Genomic DNA, 14,205 nt, shown 5'->3' on the forward strand with positions numbered 1-14,205 from the left:
ATCAACACATACCCCACCTACACCACAGCCCCATATAGGCCCCCACCAAGGCTCTCCCTCCCCCAACCCCAATATACTTGCATGACCACAATGATAGAAAAGAAACTAAAGGTTTGGTACACAAACGCGGATGGAATAACGAATAAACATGAGGAGTGGAATGAAAGAATCAGTGAAAAATCCCCAGACATCATAGCAGTCACAGAAACAAAACTCGCTGAGATAATAACAGACACAATCTTCCCAACAGGATATCAGATCCTGAGGAAAGATAGAAGGAGTAGAGGGGGAGGAGGGGTTGCACTGCTCATAAAACACCAATGGGGATTTGAGGAAATGGAAGGCATGGACATGATTGGAGAAAGAGACTACATTGTAGGTACAATTCAGTCCGGAGAACATAAAGTAGTCATTGGAGTGATGTATAACCCACCACAGAACTGCAGGAGGCCAAGAGAGGAGTACGAAGAAAACAACAGGGTGATGGTGGACACACTGGCTGAGGTGGCAAGAAGAGCTCACTCGAGCAGAGCAAAGTTACTGGTAATGGGCGATTTCAACCACAGGGAGATCGACTGGGAAAACCTGGAGCCACATGGGGGTCCCGAAACATGGAGAGCCAAGATGATGGATGTGGTACTTGAAAACCTCATGCATCAACATGTCAGGGACACAACCAGAGAGAGAGGGGAGGATGAGCCAGCAAGACTGGATCTTGTGTTCACCCTGAGCAGTTCAGACATCGAGGACATCACTTACGAGAGGCCCCTTGGAGCTAGCGATCATGTGGTTCTGAGTTTTGACTATATAGTAGAGTTACAAGTGGAGAAGGTAACAGGAACTGAAGGGGACAGGCCAAACTATAAAAGGGGGGACTACACAGGTATGAGAAACTTCCTGCAGGAGGTTCAGTGGGACAGAGAAATGGTAGGAAAATCAGTAAACGAGATGATGGAATATGTGGCAACAAAGTGCAAGGAGGCAGAGGAAAGTTTTGTTCCCAAGGGAAACAGAAATAATAGGAAGACCAAGACGAGTCCTTGGTTTACCCGAAGGTGTAGGGAGGCAAAAACTAAGTGCAACAGAGAATGGAAAAGGTACAGGAGGCATAGGACCCAGGAAAACAAGGAGATTAGTAGAAGAGCCAGAAACGAGTATGCGCAGATAAGGAGGGAGGCCCAGCGACAGTATGAAAACGACATAGCATCGAAAGTCAAATCTGACCAGAAACTGCTGTATAGCCACATTAGGAGGAAGACAACAGTCAAGGACCAGGTGATAAGGCTGAGGAAAGAAGGTGGAGAACTCACAAGAAACGATCAAGAGGTATGTGAGGAGCTCAACACGAGATTTAAGGAAGTATTTACAGTAGAGACAGGAAGGACTCTGGGGGGACAGACCAGATGGGGACACCAACAAGGAATACACCAACAAGTGTTGGACGACATACATACAGATGAGGAGGAGGTGAAGAAACTGCTAAGGGACATCGATACCTCAAAGGCAATGGGACCGGACAACATCTCTCCATGGGTCCTTAGAGAGGGAGCAGATATGTTGTGCGTACCACTTACCACAATCTTCAACACATCCCTGGAAACTGGGCAACTACCTGAGGTATGGAAGACAGCAAATGTAGTTCCCATTTTCAAAAAAGGAGACAGAAAAGAGGCACTAAACTATAGACCTGTGTCATTGACGTGTATAGTATGCAAAATTATGGAGAAGATTATCAGGAGGAGAGTGGTGGAGCACCTGGAACGGAACAGGAGTATAAATGCCAACCAGCACGGATTCACGGAAGGCAAATCCTGTGTCACAAACCTTCTGGAGTTTTATGATAAAATAACAGAAGTAAGACAAGAGAGAGAGGGGTGGGTTGATTGCATCTTCTTGGACTGCAAGAAGGCCTTTGACACAGTTCCTCACAAGAGATTAGTGCAGAAGCTAGAGCATCAGGCGCATATAACAGGAAGGGCACTGCAATGGATCAGAGAATACCTGACAGGGAGGCAACAACGAGTCATGGTACGTAATGATGTATCACAGTGGGCACCTGTGACGAGCGGGGTCCCACAGGGGTCGGTCCTAGGACCAGTGCTATTTTTGGTATATGTGAACGACATGACGGAAGGGTTAGACTCAGAAGTGTCCCTGTTTGCAGATGATGTGAAGTTAATGAGGAGAATTAAATCTGATGAGGACCAGGCAGGACTTCAAAGAGACCTGGACAGACTGGACACCTGGTCCAGCAAATGGCTTCTCGAATTTAATCTTGCCAAATGCAAAGTCATGAAGATAGGGGAAGGGCACAGAAGACCACAGACAGAGTATAGGCTAGGTGGCCAAAGACTGCAAACCTCACTCAAGGAGAAAGATCTTGGGGTGAGTATAACACCGAGCATGTCTCCGGAAGCACACATCAATCAGATAACTGCTGCAGCATATGGGCGCCTGGCAAACCTGAGAACAGCATTCCGACACCTTAGTAAGGAATCATTCAAGACACTGTACACCGTGTATGTCAGGCCCATACTGGAGTATGCAGCACCTGTTTGGAACCCGCACTTGATAAAGCACGTCAAGAAACTAGAGAAAGTACAAAGGTTTGCAACAAGGTTAGTTCCAGAGCTAAGGGGAATGTCCTATGAAGAAAGATTAAGGGAAATCGGCCTGACGACACTGGAGGACAGGAGGGTCAGGGGAGACATGATAACGACATATAAAATACTGCGTGGAATAGACAAGGTGGACAAGGACAGGATGTTCCAGGGAGGGGACACAGAAACAAGAGGCCACAATTGGAAGTTGAAGACACAAATGAGTCAGAGAGATAGTAGGAAGTATTTCTTCAGTCATAGAGTTGTAAGGCAGTGGAATAGCCTAGAAAATGACGTAGTGGAGGCAGGAACCATACACAGTTTTAAGACGAGGTTTGATAAAGCTCATGGAGCGGGGAGAGAGAGGGTCTAGTAGCAACCGGTGAAGAGGCGGGGCCAGGAGCTAGGACTCGACCCCTGCAACCACAAATAGGTGAGTACAAATAGGTGAGTACACACACATACACACATCTCAAATTGCAACTAAATTCTTATTTAAATTGTTCATTCATTAATTTCCCTGGCAGCCACACTGGCCACAACCATGGGTATCCTCATCTGGCTCTTCTCCTACTACATCCCCAACACCTTCGTGTTCTTCAAGTACGACAATCTGGGACTCGCCCCCAAGATTCTCGCCTGTTTCATCCCCAACATGGCCATGACGCTAGCGTTCAGGGTCATGCAGATGTTCGAGGGAAGAGGTATGGACTTATTTTTAACCTATTTTTCTTTGTTTATTCAGGAATTGTAGAAGTTAACAAATCAAAAAATTGCAACTTCAACATATTTGGCATGGGTATGTGGAATTTGTAATTATTTATGTTGAAGCACATAATATATCTATATATATATATATATATATATATATATATATATATATATATATATATATATATATATATATATATATATATATATATATATATATATATATATATATATATATATATATATGTCGTGCCGAATATGTAAAACTGGTCAGTTAGCAAGCACTCATTTAAAATTAAGTCCTTTCCAAAGATATATTTTTTTCATTAATGTTAATGTAAAAATTTTTAATTTTGCACCAAAAGAAACTTGGAAAACTTACCTAACCTTGTTATAACAAGAGCAATTTATTTTAGCCTAACCTAACTAAATATATTTTAGATTTTTTTACAGTAATTTAATACTAAACAAACACAATGAAATATATTTTTTTCATTAGGTCCAGAATGATTTTGGAGAAATTATTGCATATACAAATTTTCACTTGTCCTATATGGCAAGATGAGCGTTGCTATTTAAGCCAAGATCGCAAGTTCTGCCTATTCGGCACGGTATATATATATATATATATATATATATATATATATATATATATATATATATATATATATATATATATATATATATATATATATATATATATATAGATAGATAGATAGATAGATAGATAGATATGCTTATTATTATATTTAATAAATAATTCCTCTCATGTATTTCTGTATTAAAAAATATTGGTAACTTAAACCCCATTTCCATTGCTGCAAAAAAAGAAAAAAAGATCACAAGGACCATTAAGGTTGCAACTCGCGTTAACACTACCAGTCAAGATTAATTCTTAGAAGGTGATTTAAAATCAGCTCTCACTGTTTATACAATGAGACATTCACCTCTGTGTGTATATATATCATGTGCTGAATGTTATTTGTGGATGCAGTATAGATACCGTCAGTGCTGGGACTTTTTTCTTTTGGCAGCGTTGGGCATTCACTGGAACCATTTATGGGACACAGGCAACCCAAGAGACGAGTTGACACCAGCAATGATCCTTTTAATGTTAATACTTGATAGTTTTATATACTGCGTCCTTATCTGGTACATCGACCAAGTCAGCCCAGGAAAGTATGGTGTGGCTTTGCCATGGTACTTTCCATTCCAGGTTAGTTCTCAACTGTTGCTTTTATCTTAATGTATGCATTACACGTGTATTGTCTCATATTTTATTTAAAATCTTCCTTCATATCTGCTGTGGGGTTCTGGAGACCCGCATAAAATATGCTGGTATAAACCTTGGTACTAGATACCGACAACTTGGTTTAGAAAGAAACGTAATCAAACACTAGGACATATTTATTACATTTCGGTATTGTGACCTTGATAATGGTCACAGGACCGAAATGTTTTCTAATAAATAAATCCTAGTGTTTGCTTATGTGGCTTTCTAAGCCATGAAATATGCTTCATCAAAAATCATTTCTCTAGGATCCAGCAATGTCAATACAAACACTTGGTACTTGGTAACTCTTCCTTCGTCTCTGCCTGTCAGGTATCGCTCGCTCTCTTGTTTAGCTGTCAAACTTTGCTGCCTCGTCCCTGGACCCATTATATCCTTCTATAATCTTTTGAGCACCGCCCACAGAATGGGTATGCGGTACATAATAAAGACTGTAAACTAACTGTCTGACTGGGGTCGCTCGTGTGTTATGAAGGATATGACATCCAGTGGAATGAATTCAGATTAAGCAGCTCATTCCGCAGTTCAAGACTCATCATTTTCTCTCAGGGATGAACGATTTACAAGAAAAACCAGTGTTCTCTTAGCAACTTTGAGACGACTAACAAACGGCGTTAATCTGAATCAGTAATCAACCAAAAAAAGAATCTCAAATTATAGTTACGTTCCTGGCGATCTTACCTCTATCTCAGTCATATGTGGGGACCATTCTGTTGTAATTACATAATGAACAAACAAAGCTCACACTGAGTCGCTTCACAGAGAGGCACACAGCATCTTTCAGTGGAGGCTGCTGGTTTGTGCTGACAGTAAATCGGCCTTAAAGATTCCTTAAATTTAATGAAGAGCTGTTGATTCAAGAAACTTGAACTATTCTTTTCTTCCTTACTTTAAACCTGATTTCCATTTCTTCCACAATTGTTGTGTGACCCCCTACTGGCTTAGTGCTTTCCCATGGTTGTAATAATAATAGCTGAAATGAAGGTTTGTAGTATATTAATCAAAGTGAGAGAGGAAGCAGATATCACTTGTGGGTCATTCTAACTCCTCTTAAGGAGACGATATAGCTGACACTGAGAGATCCAAGAAAAATATTCCATAACCCAGTACCAGTACTCTCCTACAGTGCACGAGACTGGAGTAGTGTGGCACGAGTTAATAATACAAATATTCCATAATCCAGTACCAGTACTCTCCTACAGTGCACGAGACTGGAGTAGTGTGGCACGAGTTAATAATACAAATATTCCATAACCCAGTACCAGTACTCTCCTACAGTGCACGAGACTGGAGTAGTGTGGCACGAGTTAATAATACAAATCAGGACATCATGGAGTAAATTAAGAATTGTACAACCAAAATCTAATTGTTCAAAAAGAACAAAGATACCAGAACAAAGAGACCAGAACAAAGACACCAGATCGAAGAGACCAGAACAAAGATACCAGATCAAAGAGACCAGAACAAAGAGACCAGAACAAAGAGACCAGTACAAATATACCAGTATCGTAAAATACAGAAGCACATTTAGATTGATGCAGCTTAATAGATGCGTTATTAAATTATCAGCAGTGAATAGTTAGTGTGAGGCTTACAAATTATTGGATCAAAAGCAATATTTCAATCTATCCAGTTAGTTCCAAGAAAGCAAATTGAGACGTACACAGTATCTGAGCAAGACTGATGAGGTATGTAAGTAAATAATTAAGTAGGTATGTAAGTAAATAATTAAGTAGGTATGTAAGTAAATAATTAAGTAGGTATGTAAGTAAATAATTAAGTAGGTATGTAAGTAAATAATTAAGTAGGTATGTAAGTAAATAATTAAATAGGTATGTAAGTAAATAATTAAGTAGGTATGTAAGTAAATAATTAAGTAGGTATGTAAGTAAATAATTAAGTAGGTGTGTAAGTAAATAATTAAGTAGGTATGTAAGTAAATAATTAAGTAGGTATGTAAGTAATTAGTTAGTTAAAGATTAGCCGGTATTCTCCCGGCCCGGGCCTTTTCCAAGTGGTGGCCCGGCCTTGGCTCCCTCTTTAGGGAGTGTCTGAGACCTAAGTCTCCCATGGGAGGAGGCACAAGTACCTCCTCATCTTTGGGACCAACTGTCCCCAGGCCTAGCCACAAGCTAGGCCTCTCTGGTCTGCCATCCCCGCCCCAAGGGGGCTAATGGGAATGACAGTCTTATGAGCTTAAGGCTCGGGCTCAGGCACCTACCCTACCCTAGAAGGGTTAGGCATGGTGTCGATGTATGTAAGTAAATAATTAAGTAGGTATGTAGGTAAATAATTAAGTAGGTATGTAAGTAAATAATTAATTAAGAAAGTAAATAAAAGTATATTTTATGTAAGTTTTTTGCAAGTTAGGTGTACATTGCATGCAAATTTGCAACAGAGGTATTGAGAGCACACAAATGGTATTCCCACATAAAAGAACAGGATGTTGATTTAACTAAGAATTACCAAATAAAGTTATGTACTCTGATTTATTTCTGATCAGAAAAGACATCCTCTAGTTATTTCACAGAAACTAATTTGATTAATAAAATTGTAATATAACTTAGATAACCAAAATTAAAATATTTTTTTCTTTGAGGGACAACATAATAGCATTTAAAATTTAAAACTGTCCAGAATATGAGTTTTGCATTTATTGTACAGAATCCAACAAAATTTGTACCATGAAAGATTCCATCTATTTCAACCACAGAATCCAACAAAATTTGTACCATGAAAGGTCCCATCTATTTCAACCACAGAATCCAACAAAATTTGTACCATGAAAGGTTCCATCTATTTCAACCACAGAATCCAACAAAATTTGTACCATGAAAGGTTCCATCTATTTCAACCACAGAATCCAACAAAATTTGTACCATGAAAGGTTCCTTCTATTTCAACCACAGAATCCAACAAAATTTGTACCATGAAAGGTTCCATCTATTTCAACCACAGAATCCAACAAAATTTGTACCATGTAAGGTTCCTTCTATTTCAACCACAGAATCCAACAAAATTTGTACCATGTAAGGTTCCTTCTATTTCAACCACAGAATCCAACAAAATTTGTACCATGAAAGGTTCCTTCTATTTCAACCACAGAATCCAACAAAATTTGTACCATGTAAGGTTCCTTCTATTTCAACCACTGAAGACGTAAACTATTCACAATTTTTGAATTTTAATCAGAGAAAAGCGCGACAACCGTAGGGGCCATATAGCGCCTATGGAATGGGATGGAAGGCATTTATATTCAATCCTAGAAAGGGTATGATGAATCCAGTTCCTTGGATTAGGAACCTCTCGCTAGCATTAAGGTAATATGATTCAATAAGGTGAAAAAATTCTAAACCATTTCCAGGTTAAACGTGTCAAAATGGAACATACATCCTCTAATAAATATACTAACCTTCATCTGAGTTGGATACACGAGTTCCGAAATTTTGAAGCCAATCAGAAGAGGTTATCTTCCTTTATCGCATGGAAATTAAATATGGGAATGACCAATGTACGTACAATGCCCCATTGTACAATGCAACACATTGTACATGGGGCGCCCACTCATGCAAATATGTCTACGAATCTTTCCCAATATGCATTATATAAGCGTTTAAAAGTTTAAAGGCGTTCTCGAGTAATAAACGACAATTTATGAGAAAGTCAACGAAAATGTTCCGAGAAATAGGAACGTCTCTTCTCATTAAAATTTAAAACAATATAAAACTAAGGATTTTTTTTTCCATTCATCTCTTCTCATTTACGTTCAATTTAAAAATATCAACAGTTCTCAAGGAAAGAGAAATATTTGAATGTGATTTTTTTCAAAAAATCCAACTTGATAAAACTGGCAAAAGTCGGCAAATTGGCCAGTCACCCAGCCCAGTATTAATACAATTGCTCACTCACTCAGCCCAGTATTAATACAATTGTCCACTCACCCAGCCCAGTATTAATTCAATTGCTCACTCACCCAGCCCAGTATTAATACAATTGTCCACTCACCCAGCCCAGTATTAATACAATTGCTCACTCACCCAGCCCAGTATTAATACAATTGCTCACTCACCCAGCCCAGTATTAATGCAATTGTCCACTCACCCAGCCCAGTATTAATACAATTGCTCACTCACTCAGCCCAGTATCAATAAGAAGAACATAAGAACATAAGATAGAGGGAACACTGCAACAGGCCTACTGGCCTATGCGAGGCAGGTCCAATTCTCCCACTGGCTTAAGCCAATGCCTTAACCTATTCAGGTCAGCCACATTCACTTAAGGAAGGAGCACTGCATCCGATCTAGTATCACAAGCTAGTCATGTCCAGCTCACATCCACCTACACCCACTCATGCATTTATCGAACCTATTTTTTAAAACTTCACAACGTCTTAGCTTCTATGACGGTACTCTGGCGTTTGTTCCACGCATCCTATGTCCTTCCTGAATCTGAATTTTTCCAGTTTATAATTATCGTTCTTAGTCCAGTCTTTGCTAGATATTTTCAGCACGCTATTTACATCCCCTTTATTAATTCCTATTTTCCTCTTATACACCTGAATCGTATCTCCTCTAATTCTACGCCCTTCTAGAGAGTGCAGATTCAGGGCCCTCAGTCTATCCTCATAGGTAAGATTTCTGATACATGAGATCAACTTTGTCATCCTCTTTTGTACGTTTTCTAGTGCATTTATATCCATTTTTTAATACGGTGACCAGAACTGAGCAGCATTATCTAAATGAGACCTAACCAAGGATATATAGAGTTGAAGAACAACCTGAGGACTTCTATTATTTATACTTCTTCCTATGAAGCCAAGAATTCTGTTAGCTTTATTGCGAACGCTGATGCACTGTTGTCATGGTTTCAGATTACTGCTAACCAGAACTCCTAAATCCTTTCCGCAATCAGTAATATTAAGATCTACATTATATAGTTTATATGTGGTATTGTTATTTTCCTGTCCAACATTTAGAGCTTTGCATTTGTCTATAATATACTGCATCTGCCACTTCTCCGATCACTGCATCAGTCTGTTCAAATCATCCTGGAGTTCTCTAATGTCCTCAATAGAATGAATTGGACGGCCTATTTTGGTGTCATCAGCAAATTTTCTTATGTCGATATTTATTCCCTCGTCTATGTCGTTTATGCAAATTGTGAGCAACAGCGGACTCAACACTGACCCCTGTGGAATACCGCTTGTGACGTACCCCCATTCTGATTTCTCCCCATTTACGCTGCTGCCTATTTGTCAACCATGCCTTTACCCAGGAAAAAAATTCTCCTATTCCGTGTGCCTTTAGTTTACTCAACAACCTCTGATGTGGAACTCTATCGAAAGTCTTATTGAAGTCCATATAATATCATATTCAGTACCATGATCTACCTCCTCAAATACGTTAGTGAAGAAAATTAGTAAATTCGTATGACAGGAACGCCCATTTGTAAAGCCGTGCTGAGATTCATTTATCAATTTATGCCTTTCGAAATGGCTACGAACTGCTTCGGCAATTATTGACTCCATAAATTTACTTACTATGGAGGTAAGGCTTATTAGTCTATAGTATTACATTTGCCATTTTCCACTTGTCAGGCACTATGCCAGTGTGTTGTGATGTGTTGAAAAGATGAGCCAATGGTATGCTAAGTTCCTCTTTACATTCCTTTAAAACCCTTGCAAACAGCTCATCAGGGCTTGGGGATTTGTTAGGTTACAATTGTCCATTCACGCAGCCCAGTATTAATACAATTGTCCGCTCTCCCAGCCCAGTATTAATACAATTGTCCGCTCTCCCAGCCCAGTATTAATGAAACTGGCCACTCACCAAGCCCAGTTTTAATGCAATTCTCGACTCAGCCCCATATTAATACAATTGTCAACTCACCCAACCCAGTATTAATACAATTCTCCACTCACCCAGCCCAGTACTAATATAATTGGCCACTCACCCAACCCAGTATTAATAAGAGCATAAGAACGTAAGAAAGAAGGAAGACTGCAACACGCCTACTGACCCATGCGGAGCAGGTCCAGGTCCCCACCCGGATTAGGCCAATGACCCACCCCCCGGATTAGCCCAATGACCCACCCAGTCTGGTCACCTCCACTCAAGGATGGAGCGCTGCACTAGACCCAGCAGCACAAGCTAGTCAGATCCAACTCATACACACCCATACCCACTCATGTATTTATCTAACATATTTTTAAAACTACACAACGTTTTAGTCTAAATAACTGAACTCGGAAGTTTGTTCCACTCATCCACAACTCTATTACCAAACCAGTGCTTTCCTATGTCCTTCCTGAATCTGAATTTTTCCAACTTAAAACCATTGCTGCGAGTCCTGTCTTGTGTGGAAATTTTCAGCACACTATTTACATCTCCTTTATTTATTCCTGTTTTCCATTTATACACCTCGATCATATCCCCCCCCTAATTCTACGCATTTCGAAAGAGTGCAGATTCAGGGCCCTCAGTCTATCCTCATAGGTAAGATGTCTGATACATGGGATCATCTTTATCATCCTCCTCTATACTTTTTCCAGAGCATTTATATCCATTCTGTAATACGGTGACCAGAACTGAGCAGCATAGTCTAAATGATTCCTAACCAAGGATATATAGAGTTGAAGAACAAGCTGAGGGCTTCTATTATTTATACTTCTTCCTATGAAGCCAAGAATTCTGTTAGTTTTATTGCGAACACTAATGCACTGTTGTCATGGTTTTAGATTGCTACTAACCAGAACTCCTAAATCCTTTCCGCAATCAGTAGTATTAAGATCTACATTATTTCGTTTATATGTGGCATGGTTATTTAACTGTCCAACATTTAAAACTTTGCATTTGTCAATAAACTGCATCTGCCACTTCTCCGACCACTGCATCAGTCTATTTAAATCATCCTGGAGTGCTCTAGTGTCCTCATTAGAATGAATTGGACGGCCTATTTTGGTGTCATCTCCAAATATGCTTATGTCGCTATTTATTCCCTCATTTATGTCGTTTATGTAAATTGTGAACAACAATGGGCCCAACACTGACCCCTGAGGAACACCGCTTGTGACTTGCCCCCATTCTGATTTCTCCCCATTTATGCAAACTCTCTGCTGTCTATTTGTCAGCCATGCCTCTACCCAGGAAAAAATTTCTTCTCCTATTCCGTGTGCCTTAAGTTTCCTCAATAGCCTCTGGTGTGGAACTCCGTCGAAAGCCTTACTGAAGTCCATATACACAATATCATATTCATTACCATGATCTTCCTTCTCAAACACCTTAGTGAAAAAAGTTAGTAAATTCGTAAGACAGGAGCGCCCCATTGTAAAAGCGTGTTGAGATTCATTAATCAATCTGTGCCTGTCAAGATGGCTACGAATTGCTTCGGCAATTATTGATTCCATAAATTTTCCCTCTATGGAGATAAGGCTTATTGGTCTATAGTTCGAAGCCAAGGACCTGTCACCTGCCTTGTAAATAGGTATTACATTTGCCATTTTCCACTTATCGTCCCACAGTTACTAAAGACAACAGACATAGCCCCACTCCACAAAGGGGGCAGTAAAGCAACAGCAAAGAACTACAGACCAATAGCACTAACATCCCATATCATAAAAATCTTTGAAAGGGTCCTAAGAAGCAAGATCACCACCCATCTAGAAACCCATCAGTTACACAACCCAGGGCAACATGGGTTTAGAACAGGTCGCTCCTGTCTGTCTCAACTATTGGATCACTACGACAAGGTCCTAAATGCACTAGAAGATAAAAAGAATGCAGATGTAATATATACAGACTTAGCAAAAGCCTTCGACAAGTGTGACCATGGCGTAATAGCGCACAAAATGCGTGGTAAAGGAATAACAGGAAAAGTCGGTCGATGGATCTATAATTTCCTCACTAACAGAACACAGAGAGTAGTCGTCAACAGAGTAAAGTCCGAGGCAGCTACGGTGAAAAGCTCTGTTCCACAAGGCACAGTACTCGCTCCCATCTTGTTCCTCATCCTCATGTCCGACATAGACAAGGATGTCAGCCACAGCACCGTGTCTTCCTTTGCAGATGACACCCGAATCTGCATGACAGTGTCTTCCATTGCAGACACTGCAAGGCTCCAGGCGGACATCAACCAAATCTTTCAGTGGGCTGCAGAAAACAATATGAAGTTCAACGATGAGAAATTTCAATTACTCAAATATGGTAAACACGGGGAAATTAAATCTCCATCAGAGTACAAAACAAATTCTGGCCACAAAATAGAGCGAAACACCAATGTCAAAGACCTGGAAGTGGTCATGTCGGAGGATCTCACCTTCAAGGACCATAACATTGTATCAATCGCATCTGCTAGAAAAATGACAAAGGATGGATAATGAGAACCTTCAAAACTAGGGAGGCCAAGCCCATGATGACACTCTTCAGGTCACTTGTTCTATCTAGGCTGGAATATTGCTGCACACTAACAGCACCTTTCAAGGCAGGTGAAATTGCTGACCTAGAAAATGTACAGAGAACCTTCACGGCACGCATAACGGAGATAAAACACCTCAATTACTGGTAGCGCTTGAGGTTCCTAAACCTGTATTCCCTGAAACGCAGGCGGGAGAGATACATGATTATATACACCTGGAAAATCCTAGAGGGACTAGTACCGAACTTGCACACGAAAATCACTCACTACGAAAGCAAAAGACTTGGCAGACGATGCAACATCCCCCCAATGAAAAGCAAGGGTGTCACTAGCACGTTAAGATACCATACAGTAAGTGTCAGGGGTCCGAGACTGTTCAACTGCCTCCCAGCATACATAAGGGGGATTACCAACAGACCCCTGGCAGTCTTCATGCTGGCACTGGACAAGCACCTAAAGTCGGTTCCTGACCAGCCGGGCTGTGGCTCGTACGTTGGTTTGCGTGCAGCCAGCAGTAACAGCCTGGTTGATCAGGCTCTGATCCACCAGGAGGCCTGGTCACAGACCGGGCCGCGGGGGCGTTGACCCCCGGAACTCACTCCAGGAAAACTCCAGGTAAACTATGCCAGTTTGTAGTGATATGTTAAAAAGATTAGCCAAAGGTATGCTAAGTTCCTCTTTACATTACTTTAACACCCTTGCAAACAGTTCATCAGAGCCTGGGGATTTGTTCGGTTTTATTTTCTCTATCTGTCTGAGGACCATGTCACTAGTTACCGCAATTGTACATAGTTTATTATCATCCAGTTCTACATAATCTATTATTTCAGGAATATCGCTAGTATTTTCCTGGGTGAAAACTGAGAGGAAGTAGGTATTTAGAATTTCACACATATCCTTATCACTGTCAGTGATCTGACCAGAGTTACTCTTAAGTGGGCCAATCTTGTCCCTAATCTTATTTTTGTATACCTGAAAGAGCCCTTTTGGGTTAGTCTTTGAATTCCTTGAGACCTTAGCCTCATAATCCCTTTTTGCTTTTCTTATTCCTTTCTTTATTTCTCTCTTTAATTGAATATATTGATTTCTTAACTGCCCACCCCCTCTTTTGATATGCCTATATATGCCTCTCTTGACCAATGAGATGTTTTAATCTATTGTTCATCCATTTGGGATCATTGTTGTTAGATC

At 40.2% G+C, this 14,205-nt stretch overlaps 1 protein-coding gene across 1 annotated transcript in view; it reads left to right on the plus strand.

The window, feature by feature from the left end:
- LOC128686026 (phospholipid-transporting ATPase ABCA3) overlaps positions 1-14,205 on the plus strand; it is a gene marked incomplete at its 5' end in the record, with an annotated part of 271,789 nt that overhangs the window by 60,608 nt on the left and 196,976 nt on the right. Inside the window, 2 exon segments of the mRNA XM_070083439.1 lie at positions 3,128-3,304; positions 4,346-4,527. Coding sequence (XP_069939540.1) covers positions 3,128-3,304; positions 4,346-4,527 — 359 coding nt within the window.

This window comes from Cherax quadricarinatus, chromosome 9 (genome assembly GCF_038502225.1).
Source record: "Cherax quadricarinatus isolate ZL_2023a chromosome 9, ASM3850222v1, whole genome shotgun sequence".
In the NCBI taxonomy this organism is placed as follows: Eukaryota; Metazoa; Arthropoda; class Malacostraca; order Decapoda; family Parastacidae; genus Cherax; species Cherax quadricarinatus.